This window comes from Pimephales promelas, chromosome 15 (genome assembly GCF_988280905.1).
Source record: "Pimephales promelas chromosome 15, fPimPro1.hap1.1, whole genome shotgun sequence".
Taxonomy (NCBI): domain Eukaryota; kingdom Metazoa; phylum Chordata; class Actinopteri; order Cypriniformes; family Leuciscidae; genus Pimephales; species Pimephales promelas.
In genome coordinates, this window is record NC_142783.1 from 11,679,125 (window position 1) to 11,700,687 (window position 21,563).

The window sequence follows — 21,563 nt, forward strand, 5'->3', positions numbered from 1 at the left end:
CTTGGGCCCCAAGTGCACATGGCGAACTTCCAATAAATATATCAGACCGGCCCTCGAGGCCTCGAAACATTACCGGCCCACCGGGAAAACTCCCAACTCTCCCGATTGCACTCCGCTACTGAATGAGACGTTTCGGTTAAGGTAGTTTTAGGTATGGGGTAGGGTTAGACCACTAGGAGGCGCCTTCTGCCCCATATATAGACCCTTTTACAGCCCACGTGATCAAATAGTTGTGCGCGCATTTTGGCATGGAAGTAGTGTTTCCCACTGGCTCTATCGTGCTAGCAACTCTGAAAGTTTATCAAAGCAGTTTCCCAGCATCAAAATGTCTGGTTGTTGCATTTACGGTTGCACTAATTGATATTCCACCATAGGATTCCGACAGGATCACGGCCGTTTCAGAAGCAGGCGATTAAACGTGTTGATTTGAGCGAGGACATCATTTTAAAAAATGCTCGCCTCTACATTCACAGTGCTTTTCATCTTCATTTGTAATTGTTATAAATAGTTTAATTGCAATCTATGCAGGCAACATACTATTAAAGTACTATAGCATTACAAAATAAAACTTTAAACAAAAGTGCGTAAACACAGCAATCAATAACAACATGAAATGTAAGGACAAGGATCAATGTAGGTCTGGGTGACGAATAAGAATAAATGTAGGAAAGAATGATGGAAAAGAAGGAATGTTGGAAAAAATGAAGGAAACCAAATGTAGGTCTGGGTAATATGGTTGATTAATAGCCTCATAGTCGTGTCCTTGTCTTTGACGTGGAAGAATTTCTGATTTCAACACGCAAAAGTCGGAGTCTATGTCATAGTATTTGACGTTCTGTACATGACCACAGACAACGTATTCATAAGCATCCAGTGATTTATATGCTCGTAATCTCTATCGGGTGTACACGCTCGGTTTCTCAAAAGCATATATCTCGCCACTGTATATTTGGCCATCTGCTAACGTCTTCTACTCCACTATAGTACACGGCATGGTAGCCGGATAACATTTAGTAAAGTTAACTTTTTGAAATAACTTTCACTGCCTGTGTTGCTTAATCCGCTCACGTAGCTAGACACATGGCTGATTCTCGCCGTACTTCCGTTGCCAATATGCACGCGCATACGTAGCCACGTCATCGCTGTACAAATAGTAAAAGGGTCTATATCTGCATCTCATTTGACGCTAAAGGGTGCCATGTGCGTTGGATTTTTATGCTTTGGCAAAAGCGTCGTATATGACGCCTTGGGATGAGAACGGGCTCGAACCAACTGAAAATTATCTCATTTAGGCAATTGTTGTGTTTTTACACAACGTCTTGATGAAATTCATGTCCAGAATTGGAGAATAGCCCATTAATGGAGTTTTGTTTAATAGCTGATTTGTGGGAAAAAAAACGTGTGTTGGTCGTGAAAACTGTTGATGTTTTAAAGAGTTGTTTGAGTGATTGATTCAATGACTCATTTAAAACACTTGTCTGTTGCCACCTTTTGGAATAAAACGAACAAAAACACTGAAAAAACTGTGGTGAGCAGTAGCCTATGGATAGCAACTTTATTAAAGAGTTTTTAAAAAAATATGTTTTATAGAAAATGCCTGAGAAAACAGTAAAATAACTTAAAAAGAGTTATTTGGGCGCTGAAAGGAAAGACGTTTTGAATCGTTTAGTAGCCTAGATTTAATTAAACAGTCTTTGAGATTCTTGCTTTATTTTCTCAGTGAACCTAAATATAATTGGCAATGTCCTTAATCTTAATATATATGACAAAATAAGAATGAAGATTGGTGATTTATATATCAGACTGGTTTTTATATCAGACCGCATTTGCTGGCTAGTACGATCTGGATGGGGTTGGCAGTCATGTGATCAAAGCACCATTCCGTCAGAGCGCGGGTTGCCTTCGCACGCCGAAACATCCCTCATTCAAGGATTCTTTTGCGCCAATGAACTGCGTCTCACTGCATGACTTTAACGTGCTTTGGGGTGAAATTCAGCATGAGCATCTGGCAAGCATTTAGACGCATTGAGAGCGAGTTGGTAGAGGTGAGTTTGCTGGTAGAAATGAATGCAGAATTCTTATTTTATTACTCGACTGACTTGTTTTCTTTTTGGTTCATATTGGTCTTATTTGATTTATTTGGAATGTCACAATAATAGTCAATGTTGTATCCTTGATCGTTGTGTTGGCTAATTATATCACGAGTGTAGGTGGCAACCATAGTTGATGGATTTATTTTAAACTGCATCCAGCTTAATAACCTGCCACAATTCTTATTTAATCAGACGTGTGAAACTGAGCCAGTTATGATGTAGAAGCCCTTAATAGTTATATTTATATTGATTCTATAGCAATTAAAATTGACATTATGTTGTAAAAGAAATCTCATATATCTTTATCAGCCTGGGAGAAACGCATTTTATAAATGAATATTTCTATTTGAAATAAGAATAAATGCAGTTATGAAGTCTTAGGCTGGGTGTCATTAAAATTCAACCATCATCACATCCCTGTTGCCATGACGCCTGCGAGCTGCCTCATCCTTAGTTGTGCATGATTTTTCTATATGTTTTTTGCGTGTTTGCTCGCCTTTTTTGTGCTTCAATGCATAATTTCTGTTGCGTTATTCTTAGAATAAACCTGAATTGCAGGGGCTTTAAACATGCCCGTGACGTAATGAGGGACCAATGTCAACTCAAGTGTGGGTGCAGACAGAAGAAATGAAATGTCTTGAAATGATTCTGCATGCAGCGCTTGTCTCATTGGTGGCTTGTTCTTGCTCTTCAATCAGCAAATAATATTCTGTTTCAGTGTTAGTATCATATGCTTTATTCTTTCTTAATACATTTGTGTGTGTGTTTTCTCTTTGCATAGAAATCCTGGAATACCAAAGGATGAGACTGGTTTTGTATAATGAAGATAAACTGCAAATGACTTGATTTAGATCAAATTTGCATCCCTTTATTGAACAGAAATAGAATGAATTGGATTCCTCATGATGTGCATTAGTCACGGACTATAATGGCCTGATTTCAGTCACACTCTTTCTTTAAGACACATCTACAGTTAAGCATTCTCAGGTTGTACTGCACAATTTTTTTTAATAAGCAAGCAAAATGGAGCAATCCTTCAAAGACGGAATTCGGACTAATAATGTCCAGGGACTATGAAGAGGTGAGTACTTCCAGAAAAAAATATGACTTTCATGCATTCCATTATAATTTTTTCTGTATTGAAAAGTATAATGTTCTTTAATACATTTGTAGTTTATTTTAGACACATACTGTAGGCCTAATGTCAAACATGGTTGTCAGTTGTTACATTTTCAAGGCACATTCCACCTGAAACTATTATAAACAACATTTTTCTAAATCTTTATGGTTATTATGCATGTGTTTAGGCAGTTTTATTGTATTAATTGAGAAATAACAAGGAATGTTTGTACCTTTAAAAATGTATTTGTCCCACCACGGGGTTATTTAAAGGTACAGTGTGTGATTTACCACTAGTACCACTAATGTGAATTGAAAAAAATGAATATAAGTATCAAAATGGCTGATCATTTTCAAATCGACCTATTAATGTCTTACATTTCTCTTTGCATGTTGAGTGAACTGCAAAAACCTAAAGACCTATTTACAATGTTGACCAGTGACAGCATTTTAACCTATATCCCAGCAAACACAGAACGTTCCCCTAACATTCCTGAATGGTCCCATGAGGTTATTTTTTTGGGAACCAAACAAGAACGTTATAGGAACGTTCCATGTAGGTTATTTTTAGGTTCCATTTTTATAACTTAAGGAGAATGTTCCGGGAACGTTCCCTTAACCTTAAGGGAAAGTTCTAGGAATGTTCTGGGAACCAAAAACTAATGTTCCCAGAACCTAAATTTGTTTGCTGGGATATATACAAGTGCAAAATATCAAGTGTACGGTCAGTTCTGGCAGGTCACGTTAGTCAAGCTCGCATCAGCTGACTCTCAGCTGATCCAAGTCTACCTATAGGAATACGACGCATATCACACATGTATAAACTCCTTCAGTATTATCAGCAGCTCTCGCGTTTCTCAGGAGCTCATTACCCCCCTCCATCCCCAGCTCCTCTCGTCAGTCAGGATTTGGCATTCTGATTCCCCTCGAATCAGATTAAATTCTCGAATTATGTTGTACTTAAAAATCTTGAATTAATGATATCTGCAATACATTCACGTTGGTTCTGTTCTGTTTAGCCTAAGCGAGGTTATTGCTGGTCTTATCCATGCTAGGCTTCATAGATGCGCAGGGAGTTCTCTCCCAGAACGGAAAATCTGTATATCTGTAAATCTGCTGGATTTAATCATTTTTTAATGTAGTTTACCGCCAATCTGTATGCTTATTGTCATATTTGATGATAGTTGTCCTGACAGAAATATAAAAAATATATAACTCTGCAAAAGTCTTATTTCTTACGTTATATTTCAATGGTTTTAAGCCATCTTTTGGTGTGTGTCGGGAAATATCAGTTTACATTTCCAAACATTAATTCATTGTGATAATCCAGTGAGATTTTTGTATGCACTAGAAGTCTGACAGCAGCCGGTATGATCTGATCTCACCATCATCGAGTCCGTCTGTGATTACATGAAAAAACTGAGACAGACTAAATACAGAAGAACTCCGACAACGTCTCCAAGACGCTTGAAGAAACCTGCCTTCAAAGCTACATTACTGTGAAAGGCTTTAGACACTAGAGCCAGACTGATTTATCGGCCAGCCGATATTAGGCATTTTCCAAACTATCGGTATCTGCAGTTATAATGGCCGATAAATGAATATTTCAAAAATAAAATAAAAATGGACGAAACACGCTTCAATCATCTCTCCTTGGCCTGTTATATTGAAAATGTATGTTTTAAAATTTGCAGTATGACGTTATCTATTGCTAAATTATGGCTCATCATAGACTAGCTAACCACAAAGCTAGCTATAATGCCACTATCATCAGTGGAAGACCACTAACGTTAACATTAATGAGCTTGGAAACCACAATGAACTTTTTCTGCCTAATGATTACTGTATTTATAGCTAGCATATCTCTAGTTACAGTCCCTGCATTGTAAAATGTAAGTTATAGACCATTTTGCAAGATGTAAACAACACTGGTCCAGAAGCACTTCCTGTTTCAGTTTTTTAACACTACATAAAAGCTGGGATTAAAATACAACCAACAGAACATATAAAACTGAATCAAAAAGTTAAACAAACATCTTTAAGATGTTTTCTTTACATGTGAAATAAAGAAAACAGTTGCAAACTGAAACAGGAAGTGTTTCTGGACCAGTGTTGTTTACATCTTGCAAAATGGTCTATACTTGCAAGGAGTGAACATTTAGACATAGAGAAAAAGTATCAAACGTTACGTATCTTGTGCATAAAAGTTAGCTTTTCTTACGTGTGTGAAATCCAACTACGCCAAGTGTGCGTTGCAGACTGTCGTTCTGTAATGGATTTAGATTAGAATCGCTAAATAGTAGGTTTTAGGAGGCAGGCAGCAACTGATGATTGAAAATGGTTTGATGTAGCTTGATGGAAAGAATTTAAAAAGTGCAGATAAAGGGATAAGCAAGCTGACATTGTAATTATAAGGTAGCTTATAAGGTAATGTAGGGACTAATTATTATTTTATTTATCAGAACTTCAATATATTTTGATGTTCCTCTGTTCTGTTGTGTCAATAAAAGAAACACGTTTCTTTTTAAAATGCTTTATCATATTATTTTAGTTAAAACTCATAAATAACTACAAATAATTATGTTAGGGAAATCTGTTAATGTTTTGTTGCGCGTTTCTCAAATAATAATAAAAAAACAATATCGGCCGATATATCGGATTTTAAAACCAAAAAATATTTGTATCGGTATCGGCCTTCAAAATCCTTTATAGGTCGGGCTTTATTAGACACTTATGTAAAAATGCTCTAAAGTGAGGACGCTTTCAAAAATAATATCATAAATAGATTTTATTAATCAAACCAATATTTGGTGTGACCACCCTTTGCGTTTAAAACCGATTTTGTCCAGGTACACTTGGACAAAGTTTTACAAGTAGGTTTCTAGGCGTCTTGGAGACATTGTTCTTCTGGATTTAATCATTTTTTAATGTAGTTTAGTATTAGTGACCATTAAAAATGACATTGCCGATTATGCAAGTGTAAATATTAACTGCCTCTCCCTCTACACTTGTAGCCTTGTCAGTCTGTAGGGATGTTGGCTGCGGTGGAGCATGGTCCGGTCCTCTGCAGTGACTCCAACATCCTCTGCCTCTCATGGAAAGGGCGAGTTCCCAAGAGTGAGAAGGAGAAGCCGGTGTGCAGGAGACGCTACTATGAGGAGGGCTGGCTGGCCACTGGGAACGCCAGGGGTGTTGTGGGCGTCACGTTCACGTCTAGTCACTGTAGAAGGGACAGAAATACCCCACAAAGAATCAACTTCAATTTACGGGGTCATAACAGTGAGGTGAGAGTTCCCCTCTCCTTCAGATTTTTGTTTTTTGCCAACAATTGCTCTCTTTTGGTTTACTGTAAATGTTTGAATTGCGAGCTTTTAAAGGTGTAATAAGTAATGTTTTACACTTTAAACCTAAAAAAAATAAACAAAAAAATTACTGGAAATTTACTGGGGGGAAAAGCGGCAACTGTGATTGCCAGAATGTTACCTTATTTTTAGGGCTATCAAACGATTAATCGCAATTAATCGCATCCAAAATAAAAGTTTGTGTTTACATAATATATGTGGGTGCACTGTGTATAATTATGTTGCATATATATATATATATATATATATAAATACACACATGCATGTATATTTAATGAAAAAAAAAATATAATATTTATATTTATATATAATTTAAATTATATGTAAATCTATACACAGTATATACATGAAAATATTATTTAAATATATACAAGCATGTGTGTGTATTTATATATATATAAAATAATTATACACAGTGCACCCACATATATTATGTAAACACAAATATTTTTTTGGGATGCAATTAATCGTTTGACAGCTCTACTTATTTTAAATTTTAACTTTATTTTTTTCCATACATTTATATTTAATTAACTGAAATAATATATCAAATTACTAAAAATCTATGTTTTTACCCTTGACAACTACCTTAAAAGGCACATGATGAGTCAAAGTTCACCACAAGTAGCTTTTCCACATGGAGAAAGGTACCGTTAACTAATAAATAGGTAGCATTTTTAGTCTTTTACCCTCAAAATTATGATCATTTACAGTGTATGTTTTAATAAATCTGATTAAAATGATGAACATATTAGATCCAGTAAAACTGTGGATGTAAACTGAGCTCACTTGACTTGACCATCCGAATACTACTTAATTTATCCCGTTATCTCCTTTAACTACCATGCAGTTTATTCAGAAAGAATTATTTACATAAATCAAAAAAGGCTAGTTTTGAATTTTCCATCCTATGCACGAGTATCATGCACTCTTTCTCCTAGAATTTCATTCCCATGATGCTGTTCTTGTACAGGTTGTCCTTGTTAGGTGGAATGAACCGTTTCAGAAGCTTGCAACGTGTGACATGGAGGGAGGGATATTTGTGTGGATCCAGTATGAAGGAAGATGGTCTGTAGAGCTGGTGAATGACAGAGGTGCTCAGGTATGTGTATTTACTGCTTATTTTTCATCTGTGTGCAGGTTGAAAATGTGTTTTTTATGATACGTCAAGATTGATTAACTTACTAATATGTTTTGATTAAAAGTGCATCATATATCCATACAAAAAAGCCAATTAAGTAAGATGATGGTATAATAATTAAATTAATTGCTATTATTTTCCTTTTTTTTCCAGGCCATTTTATCATGTCATTCATCATTGGGGTGCAGATGTCCATAATTACTCATTGTTAGAAAAATAGAAAAATGTACAAAGAAATCAAGTTATTTAGTAAATTCATAAATATATGTTGGACCTTATTTTATTTTTACCCTAACGATCTAAGCGTACCCAGATAGCACAAGGCTGTTTGATGTCCTATTTACATTGAGTGTTTGCTCATCTGCAAGACGTCTATAGGACGTTTCCTGCAGATGTCAAATAGACGTTTAGAAGATGTCTTTAAGATGTAATGATTTAGAATGTATGTTAAACTGACATCTTATAAACGTCTATTTGACATCTGACAGGAAACGTCCTATAGACGTCTTGCAGATGAGCAAACACTCTTAAAAATACGTCTTCCAGATGTAAATAGGACATCAAATACCCTTGTGCTATCTGGGTATGGTCTAAAGTGCATGCCGCAAGTCCACTTAGACTTAGAGCATGTCCGAAACCACTTTTGCTGGTTCAGTGACGGGAAAATGGTCTAAAAGGGTTGTCCCTATTCTCTTAATGAGTAAGGCTGTGTTTTGGGCGTAACGTGCAAAACCAATCTCATCTCGAGTCTCATCTCCCATTCCTTTTAAAAGCCAGTTGCGCTCGTGCAATGGCGGATTCGCTATTTACATGACGGAATTTGCAAGCGGAAATACGGAACGCTTTTGTAGCGAGGAAACGGATCTGTTCGTGCGGAAGGTCAAAGGGTTAGTTCACCCAAAAATGAAAATGATGTCATTAATGACTCACCATCATGTCGTTCCAAGCCCGTAAGACCTCCGTTCATTTTCAGAACACAGTTTAAGATATTTTAGATTTAGTCCGAGAGTTTTCTTTCCCTCCATTGAAAATGTATGTACGGTATAATGTCCTTATCCACAGTCATTAATGACATAATTTACATTTTTGGGTGAACTAACCCTTTAAAGCATGCAAGCTGAACATCTACGGGACAATGGGTACTCACATTATGGATGTACAATGTACATTATATGCTGCCTATAGGCACACATAACTAACGCACTCTTTAAATAACAAAAAAAAATATTGCGCCATTGATTTTAGACCAGGTTTTTGTTGGTCAATGGCGCAGTCTATTTCAGTTGCCTCAAAATAGCAAGACACCAACTATGTGCCTGAACACACCTCGTTTTCAGCCCATGGGTGCAAATGCATTTGCTATTTAAACAACGTTGGCGCAGGAAGTGAAAATGATAACTGCGTCGGGCTGAAACTAGCAAAAATCATTTGTGCTGCGCCTGGTGTCCCATTGCACCAAGTATAGGGCCCATTATGTTTGAAAAGTGATTATTATATTTCGTGTCTTTTAATGAAATTCCTGCTAATTTAAAATGCGACATATTTTGCAATAGGATAAAAAGAACAGCTATTATTCTGACATGAACTGCTTAATGAACTAGTGGTTTGTTGTCTAGGTGAGTGACTTCACCTGGTCACATGATGGTACACAGGCCTTAATCGCCTACAGGGATGGTTTTGTCCTGGTGGGATCAGTCAGTGGTCAGAGACACTGGTCATCTGAGATCAATTTGGAGAGCCAGATCACCTGTGGAATCTGGACACCTGATGACCAGCAGGTAACATTCTGGTTTGGCATCATCGAATTGAAGGAAACGGTTTGAAAGGCATTGTTGTCAACACATTCCCTTGGACTGATGCCCGATTTCCCTAATTTGGTGTTTGCATTCGTTTATTCTCTCTAGGTGCTTTTTGGAACAGCAGACGGGCAAGTCATAGTGATGGACTGCCACGGCCGTATGCTTGCCCATGTTCTGCTGCATGAGTCAGATGGCATAGTCAGCATGTCCTGGAACTGCCCGAACTTCCTGGTGGAGGACAGCACTGAGAGTGATACAGACTCTGATGACTCTACTCCAGCTCAAGGTACATTATACCCTTAAAAGGATGGTTCGCCCAAAAATCAATATTCTGTCATTATTCACTCAACTTCATGTTTTTCCAAACTCCTAAGATCTTCGTTCATCTTCGCAACGCAAATTGAGATATTTTTGATGAAATCTGAGAGCTTTCTGATCCCTCTTTTGACAGCAACTTCATTGCAACTTTCAAGGCCCAGAAAGGTAGTAAAGACATCGTTAAAATTGTCCATGTGACAACAGTGGTTCAAATGTAATGTTTAACAATTAAGGCCGTTCTGAAGGCGAAAGGGCGTCAAACACAGTATTAGTATGGTGTTCCTAATAATCCTTTAGGTGAGTGTAGACTGTTTTCTAAATGGCTAGAAATAAAACAAAACTACTTCAAAACTCCTTTTAAAGGTATAGAATATTTTATACATTTTTAAGGATGATTGCAAGGCAGTAATATGTATTTGACTTCAATGTTATTAACTGTAAAACGATGTTTCCTTTCAAGTGCAAAATCTCAAACCACTGCTCACGGTCAGCTTCATATCGGGAGACATTAGTCTAATGAACAACTATGATGACCTTTCACCTAACATCATACGCTCAGGACTGAAAGGTAAAACCCTACTGTTCTTGCAATAAATGAATTGCAAAGTACGTGTTTTATTTCTACCACTGGATTATTATTAAGAGCATATTAAAGTTATTTTCAACATCTATGGCATGCTGTTGATTACCTAGACAATATTGTCTATTAACATTTACAGTAAATTTACCTACAAGTATAATGGAGGTTTAGCAGCAGGCTGAACATATATTAAATGTTTGCAATAGTAAAAATGTGTAAATGGTCATTTTTGGTTGAGGGACTTGTAATTCAGTAAAAATAACCAAAAAATGGTCCTTTCAACCATTTAATGACACACCATAAATGTTGATTCCTCATGACTGAGCTGTTATCTGACTGGACAGACTTTTGTTTTTCAGATGTGGAGGTACAGTGGTGCTCTCAGGGTGACCTGCTGGCAGTGGCCGGGATGGAGAGACACGGTCTACCCGCTGACTCAGCCTGTGCCTCCTTAATGAGGAACGCCCTTGTCAAGTTTTACAATGTCCAAGGGGAACATATATACACCTTAGAAACTCCAGCCCAAGTGAGCTGTGACCAGTCATCAGACCAATCATCATTATCTGAACATATAATACACACAAGATTTTTTAAATCTGTTTTAAAGAGGTCACCGAGACTGTATTAATTTGATCAAATATACAGTAAAACAGTAATATTGTGAAATATTTCTATTTTATTCCCATCATGGCAAAGCTGAATTTACAGCATCGTTACTCCCGTCTCCAGTGTCACATGATCCTTCAGAAATCATTCTAATAGGCTGATTTGCTGCTCATTTATTATCAGTTATTATTGCTATTAAATTATGATTTATAACATTTATAAATAGTATATTAATTATATATTATTAAAATATTTGGTTAGATTATAAACGTCTTCAAGTTCATCAAGGTTTCCAACATCGATATAAAACAAAATGTTTATTGAGCAGAATGATTTCTGAAGGTTCGTGTGACACTGAAGACTAGAGTAATAATGCTGAAAATTCAGCTTTACCATCACAGTATTAAATTATATTTTTAAAATTAAGTATTTTACATAAACATGCATATTTACTATTTGCATAAACCTTTTTTTATGTGTAAATTTGTATGTATAAACAGTATGGCAACTGTATAGAAAACTGGTTCTTATCGGCTGCTTTTGCTTCAAGTATATACCAAACAATATCAAATTTATTATTAATCACATATTGATGTTTGCATAAACTATACATAAACTGTATATAATCGAAATATCTTTTGGTTTTAGAGGCCCATCACCACTATTTGCTGGGGTCACAGAGACTCGCGGCTGTTTCTGGCCTGTGGACCAGCCCTGTATGTAGTGCGTGTGGAGCACCGTGTGGCCAGCCTGCAGCTTCTCTGTCAGCAGGGCATTGCCAGCGCTCTTAAAGAGGAGAGAGATGTGGGAAAACTCAACATGCCTTCACTCCTCTGTTCCTACGTCACCACTGCATTCATTCCAACGATCAAGGTACCGAAGCAGCAAGAGAAGTATTCACAGTTTGATGTATGCTAATATATGCATTAATGCATAATCTTTTTCATATCACAAGCCCCCAATCCCTGATCCGAACAACATTAGAGATTTTGTGAGCTATCCCACAGCAGGGAATGAACGGCTGCACTGCACTATGAAACGTGCCGAGGAGAACCCAGAGGCAGGAGGCCCCTGTTACACCCTCTATCTGGAACACCTGGGAGGTCTGGTGCCCATTCTCAAGGGCCGTCGCATTAGTAAACTGCGACCAGAGTTTGTCATTATGGACCCAAAAATGGATGGTAAAGCAGGTATGCACTATTGCTGATCATGACTCTAAAGTGCTCATTTAAATGCATTATTTTTCTCATACTGTACATTTCTGCATCTCTTTTCACCCTCTGCCTGAAACTCTTACTGCGTCCCAATTCGTGTACTATCCGTCCTTTATCGAAATTAGAATTAGTGTGTCCCAAATCGTAGTAGAAATGAGGATTCCAGATACCCGGATTGTCTAAGTGCAGATCTGTGCGTGCTCTAACTGCTAATAATGCCCACAAACCATTGAGCGTTGGACTAGAATTCAATTAGAACTACAAACACATATAAAAAGTGTTAAAAACTACAACTACGAGTCTGGCGTTTATTTAGAGAGGTTTTAGATAAAGGGTTTGAGTAATTAATGTAAAGTCATAACTATAACTAAATAACTAAAGACCATAACTAAAGACCAACGACTGGCAGATCAACTAGCTACTTCATTTCTCTCGGAAACAATAGGAAATTAAATATTACATTTTAAATTTTAACTGTGACAGAATGATTGACAGGGCAGTTTAAACGCTGACAGGACGCAAACGGCAAAGCAATCCATCAAAGACACAGTTATGATGAAGTAGTATGTCCCAAAGTTTGTCTACTCTTCTTGTATACACACAAAAGTATGTACTTTTTCTACATAAAAACATAATTTTAGGGCATAGTAGAAGTAGGCGAATTGGGACACAGCTGTGTTTTAATATCTTGATAGCTGATTTCATACATTATTCATTTAATTTTGTCTTTCAGATGAGGTCTGTGTAAATGGCATGATCTCCTATATGACTGACAGCTGTAACTGCTCAGATTCAAGCGATATTGAGTTGAGTGATGAGTGGGTTGGACGAAAGTCGCCAAAACTTTCCAGAGGAAACAGGTCTCCTAAGCTTCCTAGGTACTCTAAACATATAAGGTACTGTTGAATATAAAATTCACACAATATTACAGGGTGCCTGAAACTTAACAGAAATATTTGTAACCATTACAAAACACAATACAGCACATTTTTGTCAAATATAAACAAATCAACAACTTTTGATATGATAATAAATAAAAGAAAACTTTCCATTTAATTTTCTTTCTTTCATATTTGTTTTTATGTCTAGAATTAATATGGAATCAAGAAAGTCTCCCAAACTTGCCCAGACATCTCAAGAAATGTCTAGGTCTCCTAGATTACCAAAGAAGCCTCCAGTACGATCTCCAAGTCTTTCTCGAAGGGAATTTTCAGTTGATGGCTTTAGTGAGGTACTTAACATCTTATTTTGAAGTTCATTTTGGCAATTATTTTTTATTAATCTACTTGCCTAGAATTAGCCAAGTTTCCATCCACTTTTTTGTTAACAACAAAGTGAAAATGCGTTTAAAAAGTGCGCAATTTGCTGTCGTTTCCATCCAATTGGCCTTTTACCAATAAAATGGTGTGCGTAAAGGCATCATCCCTAAAAAAACCTGCCTCTGAGTCGTTTCCATACATAATTTTGTTTATATCGCAAATTATATTGTATCTTTCGCATCCCAATTGCAGAGAGTAATGAGACAATTGGAATTCGCTAGTTTACGTCTTACTATTTTCACGAATAATAAGCCTAAGTTAGGAAGTATTAAGAAGTGAGACTGCTGGTCTGACAGGACTGCATGTAACAGCCTTTATGTGACAAATCCCATGGACATGGGGCAGCATTTGTCCTGTAGCCTATGCAAAATTTTAGGGTCCATAATAAGAGTTGGCAGTACAATGTTCGTTCATATCTTTAACGTGAACCTTGAACATGCAGTCAAGCCAGTCACGGTTTGACGTGGCGCATATTCAGATCATTCAAACTGGTTTCAGAGTTTGGAGTTCAGCTAATCTTTTTCAGAGACAGGTGCAGCTTTTATTTGTGTAGGCCTATATTTAACTATTTTAAATGGTCTATTTGCTTAAAGCTGCAGTCCATAACTTTTTGGGGTTAAAAATATTCTGCTGGACAGGTAAGGCATAAGCGATCGTTAAATTTAATCAGCGTGATTTACTGCAATGCTTTTTTTTCTTAGTTGGTCAGAACACAAGTGGATGTTACTTGTTCAGATGATTCAGAAAATTATTAAGTTGGTCATACTTCCAAAAAGAATAATCTGTGATTCTGGATAACAGTATCCACGCTGGCGCGGTGACTGACAGCCGCACATTCTCCTCAAAACATTGGATCCATCCGTGCTGTGCCGTAACGAGGCAAAACACACATAAAGTTGATAATTCCATGAATAACTGCAATTGCAGATTTCGAACAGAGATGGCGACAAAGACTTAATAATTCTAAAATTTGTTTAGAGCTTATTGGATTCAATCCACTTTATTTTCCTAATTTGTTTGAGATATAATTATATTACAATAAAATTGTTTTATTAAATTATCGACAACTGGCAGTTCCATCAGATATATTGTTAAACATTTTGATGCGCTAAAACTTTTTTCACAAACAAAACCTTTGGATGGAAATCTAGCTATTGATAGGACAAGTTTTTGTATTTCTTGCTTGTGTCTACTGGACACTGCTATTTGGATTTGTAATATTCTGCACCATGACCTCAGTAGACAGCTTATTTTATTTAATCTCCTGCTTTGCTGAAAAAAGATGACAGTAAACCGACTTTGACCTTGAATATTTTCTATAACTATCACTCAATTTGCTTTGTAGCATAATTACTTAGCTCAGGTCACCTCTAACATCTGGGGAACAAAGTTTAAGATTGTGGGCCTAGCTTCCTTTTTGCCAGCTAACTTAGGAGCAGGTATGTCAGGTTTTGTATACAAATCAACACTTTCACATAAATATCTTAAAGAATAATCCTAATGTTTTTTTTAAATATGTGTTGACTAATGATGCATAATGTCACAGTTATTTATAAAACTAGTTTGCTGCACCTGCAACCTCGTCAGATGACCATCTATTTGCCTGAGGTGCGTAAAATTTCCTTGGACTTCATGAGTCTCCCTGTCTTTAATCCCAATGTGTTCAGTGAAGATGAAGATGATTTACCTGGTAAGAATCAGTGGATTGTACATTTTGTCTCTGTATAGCTTGACTAAGACGAGAAGTAAATAAAATTTAGTAATTTATCGAAAGATGTTCTTGCTTATTTCTAGTGATGGGACCTTCTGGAGTGTCAGCCGACAATCCTCCTTGCACAGTTAATATCCCCATTGCTCCAATTCACAGCCCTGCGCAAGCCATGTCACCTACACAGAGTATAGGCCTTGTCCAATCTCTCCTAGCCAATCAGAATATTCAGCTTGATGTCCTCACCAATCCCACAGCTACCGCAGCAGCGGCTGCTGCAGCAGCAACAGCAGCAGCAGCCAATGCAACTGTGTCAGAGCACAGTCAGGACACCGTTACCGCACAGTACACTGTGCCGACCAGGTACTCTAACCCTGGACAGGTGATATTCAGCGGAGTGGAAATGAGTAATATCCTGAGTGGAACTCTTCCTCCTCCTCCAAATCATCTACCACAACAACCCCACCAACAGCGTCAGCAACAACAGCAACAACAAGACCATCAACAATCAAAGCATCAACAGCAGTTACAACCACAGCAGCATCATCTGAAATTGCAACATCAGTCACAACAGCTGCATCAACAGTCGCTGCAGCAGCAACACATGCAGAATCAGCAGCAATTACAAACACAGCAGCATCAACAACAACTTCAACAGCAGCATCAGCAACATCTGCAACAGCAGCATCAGCAACATCTGCAACAGCAGCATCAACAACAGCTGCAACAACAGCTGCAACAACAGCTGCAACAGCAGCATCAACAACTGCAACAGCAGCATCAACAGCAGTTGCAACAACATCAGCAGCAATTGCATCAGCAGCAAATGCAACAACAGCAACTGCAACAGCAGCAGCAACACATTCAGCAGCAAGTGCAACAGCATCAACAACAAATTCATCAACAGCATCAACAGCAAATTCATCAACAGCATCAACAACAATTCCAACAGCAGCAGCACCAGTTGCAGCTGCAGCATGAGCAAATGCAGCAGCAGCAGCAACAGATGCAACAACAGCAGCAGCAAATTCGACAGCAAATTCTGGAGATGAGGCAGCAGCAGCAACAGCTTCAACAGCAACATCAACAAATACAGCTGCAGCATCAACAAATGCAGAGGCAGCATCAGCAAATGCAACAGCAACTCAAAATGCAAATGACCATCCAGCCTCCACCTTCAGGGTATGCTACGCTGTCCCTCCATCAGTTACAGCTGATGCCGCCAATTCCTCATCCAGACCATCCACCAGATAGAGCAGAACAAGTGCTTCCTCTGAAGGTTTCCTCACGACCACAGTCATTCATTGAAGCTGACACTCTTGAGATCCAGATGCGCAAGGTAAACCCTCCACCACCTTACCCAGGTACAGTGGTATCTACTGCAGCCGCCACACCCACCACAGCGCCTCCAGGTCTTCTTGTTAGCAATGAGAATGGCACTACGCTGACGACAGATCAATGCTTAACTAAGGACGAATTCTCTCTTCATCCAATTGGGCTTCAGTATCCAACTCCATTAGGCTATGAAAGAATTACCACGTTTGACAGCAGCGGAAATGTCGAAGAGGTGTGCCGCCCAAGGAGACGCCTGTTAAGGAACCAAAATTCCTATGGGATTCAAGGAATGGGCAGCTCCGCCACATTGAAAGTAACTTCGTCGGAGAACAAGAAAGTCCAGTTGCCGTACAGCTCAGCTACTCTGAGTCGCCTCTCCGTGCCTAGATATTCTATACCAAGCGGAGACCCACCGCCATATCCAGACACATCCAACCAGATGAACGCTATCAGAAGTCCTGCACAGAGGATTGACAGCAGTTTGATTCATGCCACTTTGCGTCGAGATCGAAGGGAACTGACCCTGAAGGTTTCTCAAATGGTGGACACAGTGAGGACTCTACCGACAAAATCCAAAATGAACGGTTCCCTTACGCTCTCCTATCAGCCAAGGATACCCACGGCTTTGTATACGTGCACTCAGTGTAGCAGTAATAGCAGCAGCACTAGTGTAAGCGTCACCGGTGGTGGCACCAACAGCAGTGGAATTGCTGGAGGAACTGTGGTGAGGCAAGACTTCCCACCTGGAAAAGGGACCCAGCACAGCACTATAATTGTGCACTCCAAAAGTTCATCGCCATTAGCCTCCCAGTCCTCCTATAACCTCCTGAGTCCCATTGACCACAGTAGAGACAGAACTGTCTATGTGAACTCTGCCTTTACGGAAGACGAGACATTAAGTCAGCATTGCCATCTTGAAAAATCAGTACGTCATTTAACACTAGGGGATGTCAATTTAACAGTCAAACGACCTCCGCCTTACCAATGGGACTCTCCTGCAGCAGAACAACTCTGGATACCTCAAGAGCAAAATGTATTGCCTGGACCTCCAGGACCACCTCATAAGCCACCACCTTTTATACTTAGCCAACCACAGCACTTAGACATGACCCGGCTTCCTTTTGTCCTTTCAACAAAGCCTTCCCCCAGTCCCAATTCTATGACCCTCCCTTCAGCCTATCAGTTATCCCTATCACCCTTCCCAACAATGGTAGGGCATGGTGGACCTCAACTACAGACTTTGCAGAGTCCTGCCCAACCATGTGGCCCCAATGACATGGTTACATCTACCACTTTCAGCCAACCAGACCCAACATTAGTCCTACCCCCAGGTTATCCCGCTAATTTGACCAATCTAGGTTGTTGCACTCTGCCACCCATGTACCCAGGAACTAGCTCCTGCAACAACCTTCAGATGCATCCTATGAGCTTGCATCCTTGGAGCACATATAGCACTTGCCCTCCCATGCCAGACCATTCCGCCACACTGCCCAGTAAGACCCATCAGGCCCTGGAGAAGCCTGTTCTCTCTCCGCCTCCACAACCTCCTCCTCCCCCACCACCTCCTCCTCCACCTCCTCTCCCTCCACCTCCGCCACCCGTTGAACGCCTGAGCACCTCTGAGGTGGTCGCAGAATCTGGGGATAGCTTTCAAGATCAGTCCTCTCTCAATGAGAGTCCTCAAGGAGCAGAGAGGTTCAGCAAAAAGGGGCGTAAGAGGCTTGACAGTAGGGCGGAAGAGGCCAATATGTCCGGAGTCTCTGAAGGGAAATCCAAAAAAGAAAGTCGCACTCTCTCTGACTTCAATTCCCTGATCTCCAGCCCAAGACTTGGCAGTAGGGAAAAGAAGAAGCCTAAAGGACAGAAAGAGCCTTTGAACAAGGCTAAGAAACTGAGTAGGACCTCAAATGAGTTCCAGGACAGCTCAGAGAGTGAGCCTGAGCTCTTCATTAGTGGTGATGAGTTGATGAACCAAAGCCAGAGCAGCAAGAAAGGGTGGAAGAGCAAACGCAATCAGCGTATGGCAAATGAACTTGAGGAAATCAAGTGCCGCAAAGCTAATGAGAGAGAGGATCGTAGTCTTGGCAGCCAAGGCTTTGTTTATGTCATGGCCAACAAGCAGCCATTGTGGAATGAAGCTACCCAGGTTTACCAGCTTGACTTTGGAGGACGGGTAACACAGGAGTCAGCCAAAAACTTTCAGATTGAGCTTGATGGACGCCAGGTAAGCAATTTTATTTATTTATTTATGGATGAGAAACCAGTTTTAAAACAATATTTTTGCTATTCTGTATATTATTCGTGACACTAGGGTTAAAGAAATTACACACTTCACCTTTAAAAAACAAGCTCCATATATAATACCTTTTGAGTAACAAAGATCTACCCTGCATTTGACCCGTAATTTTTCTTTTACACTGTTACAGGTAATGCAGTTTGGCAGAATCGATGGCAATGCATACATCCTGGATTTTCAGTATCCATTCTCAGCGGTACAGGCATTTGCTGTGGCCTTGGCCAATGTCACTCAGAGACTTAAATAGAAAACCTCTCCAGCAATCTTGTCCATGAGAACAGATGGACTGAAAAAGAAATTATTTTTAACTGCAGATTGTGAGAAATGTTACATTCTCTGCTGCCATGATGTCTGTGCAGTGCCGGTTAGTAGCCGAGAGATCTGGTCACTCTCAGGCAGAACGTACATGAGACATACACGGGTGGTCTGACAGTAGATTTAGTGCTTTAAGGTACCTTTTTGTTATCAGAGGTACAAGCTGATTTAAGATTCCACCTGAATCCAAAGGTGGTACACATCTGAAAAAAATGTTAAGTATTTATATATTGATGGAATATTATTTAATTCATTAATTCAATTTTATTGATTTTTTTCCCATGTATTTCATTAGTATGGTGTGATTTAAATGTAAAAGTAATTAATTACTAAAATCTAAGATGGATGTTAGATTATTGGCTTTCTTTCTTTTATCCCTGATGTCCCCAACTCCTTTTGTTTATTCCTGAGATTTATTTGTGCCAAATTGATTTCCTATGTGTAGGCCTACTTCTTCTTGTAAAGTGATGGATTTTAACTAGCCTATCGTTTACCACAAACTCAGTGTCAAGTAACTCAAGTAAAAACTGTTTGAATATTCATCCCATGACTCACTTCTATGAAGTGAAAACAGAATATATTGCAGTTATAATCATATTTTCCAAGCTGTGCCATAATGAATGCATTTTTTATGGTTTAAAAATATCAATGGGCTATATGCGCATAAGTTCCGCATTTGACGCAAGGATGCTCGTCCATTTCCGGTTGTGGAGATTAAAGCGGAGGAAACCCGAGGAAAACGCGATTATGGCAGAGTCTTCTAAATTTAACGTCTTTGAAACAAAACTTTCATACGTTTAGATGTAATTTATATATAGTTATGTTTATTTAATATAATTTTTAAAAGAAGCATAAACACAACGAGGGGTGTCTGTTTTATCTGTTTTTGTGACTAACGTTTCTTTAGTATAACCATGAAGTATAAAATTCAATATAAATTCTCGGTATTGCATTGGACTCTACGATCGGCGGAAGTTATCGAGCATCCCTACACCTTCACCGGAAATACCGCCGTGCATACAGCCCATTTAACTTTGTTCTTCATTGAAATGTATTAGTTATATTGCATTATTTGCACACTGTGTTTTTGCAGTAATCTCAGTTATGTCCTTTTTGAACAAATCTTTGCTTTTAAATGTTAAGAGTAAGTAACAGAACTCAAAGTTTGAACATTAGTTTCAAATATATTATACTGTCATTATCAAATGACATGACAGAAAAGAGCTGTAGTTAGATATACTTCAAAAATGTATTTATATTGTTCTTGACACTTTAGCACGAACTATATAGTATGCATTAATTTAGCCAAAAATGTCTTATATCAAAATATAAATCAAATTTAACACACTGTATATTATGCAATGAATGGAATCTAAATGAAATTGAAAGTTGAACTGTAGTTTTTGCGTTCCTATAGTCAAACCCTATTGTTTAGTTTGGTTTACGTGAAGGGACATCTTTTTATTCTATTTAGTATTATTGATTTAATATTTATTTTTCTGTATGAATATTTAATATTCTGCATCATTTTTAATATTTCTTACAGCAAATCAGCAAATTGTTTTTTTTTCTGTTGTTGCTTAGTTTCTGATGTTTTCCAGTAATTTCATCAGTTTTAATCACATTTTTTTGTTGTTGTTGTAAGCAAAACAGTGATTCAGAGTGGGGTAGTGTTGATATGGTTGATGTTTTAAGCACTTCTTGATTATTCTTGATGTTGTATGCTTTGATGATTTGCAGTTGCAGTTTCTGGCCACTTTGTACTGGGAGATTCAGGCTCGGTTTAAATAATGTGGAATGTGAGGCTTTAACTGTGCTTTATTGCTAAATTATTCTAATGTACATTTACAAAATGTAATTCGAGGATGTCTTGGAAAAGCATTAGAATGTGTGTGCAGAGTAGACTATATGCTTTAAGTCACTAAATAAAATCAAACTAGTTTGATGAACATTGTGTGGATTATTTATATTGTGAAATTATCTCTTTTCATATTTGTATTAACACTTTTTATAAGAATTATGATAATTTACATCTGCTTCAACTTTGATTTCTGACAACCAAATCACTAAACACAAAGTCAACACATTGCATGCAAATGGCTATTTTTTGACCTATGAGTTCAAAATGATAAAATTGAGATTATCCTTGGTCTCCACTATAACAAACATGCGAGATTAATCAAACATAGCCTGAAATGTGAAATTAGTGAACTCGTCAAATGAGAGTTTGCGTCTTTATGCAGAGGATTTTACTGCAGAGACCTCTAGATGGCGCAATTCAGTTATGGTCGCAATGGGCTAAGTTTGATTCATGTTCGCGAATCGGTTCCTCTCAATGATGAACCAGATTTCGGCGTT

General features: G+C 38.3%; 1 protein-coding gene across 2 annotated transcripts; it reads left to right on the forward strand.

The window, feature by feature from the left end:
• Positions 1-1,956: 1,956 nt before the first annotated feature.
• Positions 1,957-21,154, forward strand: tulp4b (TUB like protein 4b). 2 transcript variants are annotated; one of them, XM_039681896.2, is made up of 16 exons: positions 1,957-2,045; positions 2,875-3,174; positions 6,227-6,496; positions 7,548-7,676; positions 9,332-9,493; positions 9,620-9,800; positions 10,293-10,400; positions 10,772-10,938; positions 11,667-11,891; positions 11,974-12,208; positions 12,966-13,128; positions 13,322-13,463; positions 14,897-14,990; positions 15,098-15,241; positions 15,346-18,818; positions 19,021-21,154. In XM_039681896.2, the coding sequence occupies exons 2-16, from the start codon at positions 3,154-3,156 to the stop codon at positions 19,135-19,137; spliced, it is 5,631 nt and encodes a 1,876-aa protein (XP_039537830.2). In that variant the 5' UTR covers positions 1,957-2,045; positions 2,875-3,153; the 3' UTR covers positions 19,138-21,154. The 2 variants fall into 2 exon arrangements, with proteins under 2 accessions (XP_039537830.2, XP_039537831.2); XM_039681897.2 differs by having other exon boundaries at positions 12,966-13,110.
• Positions 21,155-21,563: the final 409 nt, after the last annotated feature.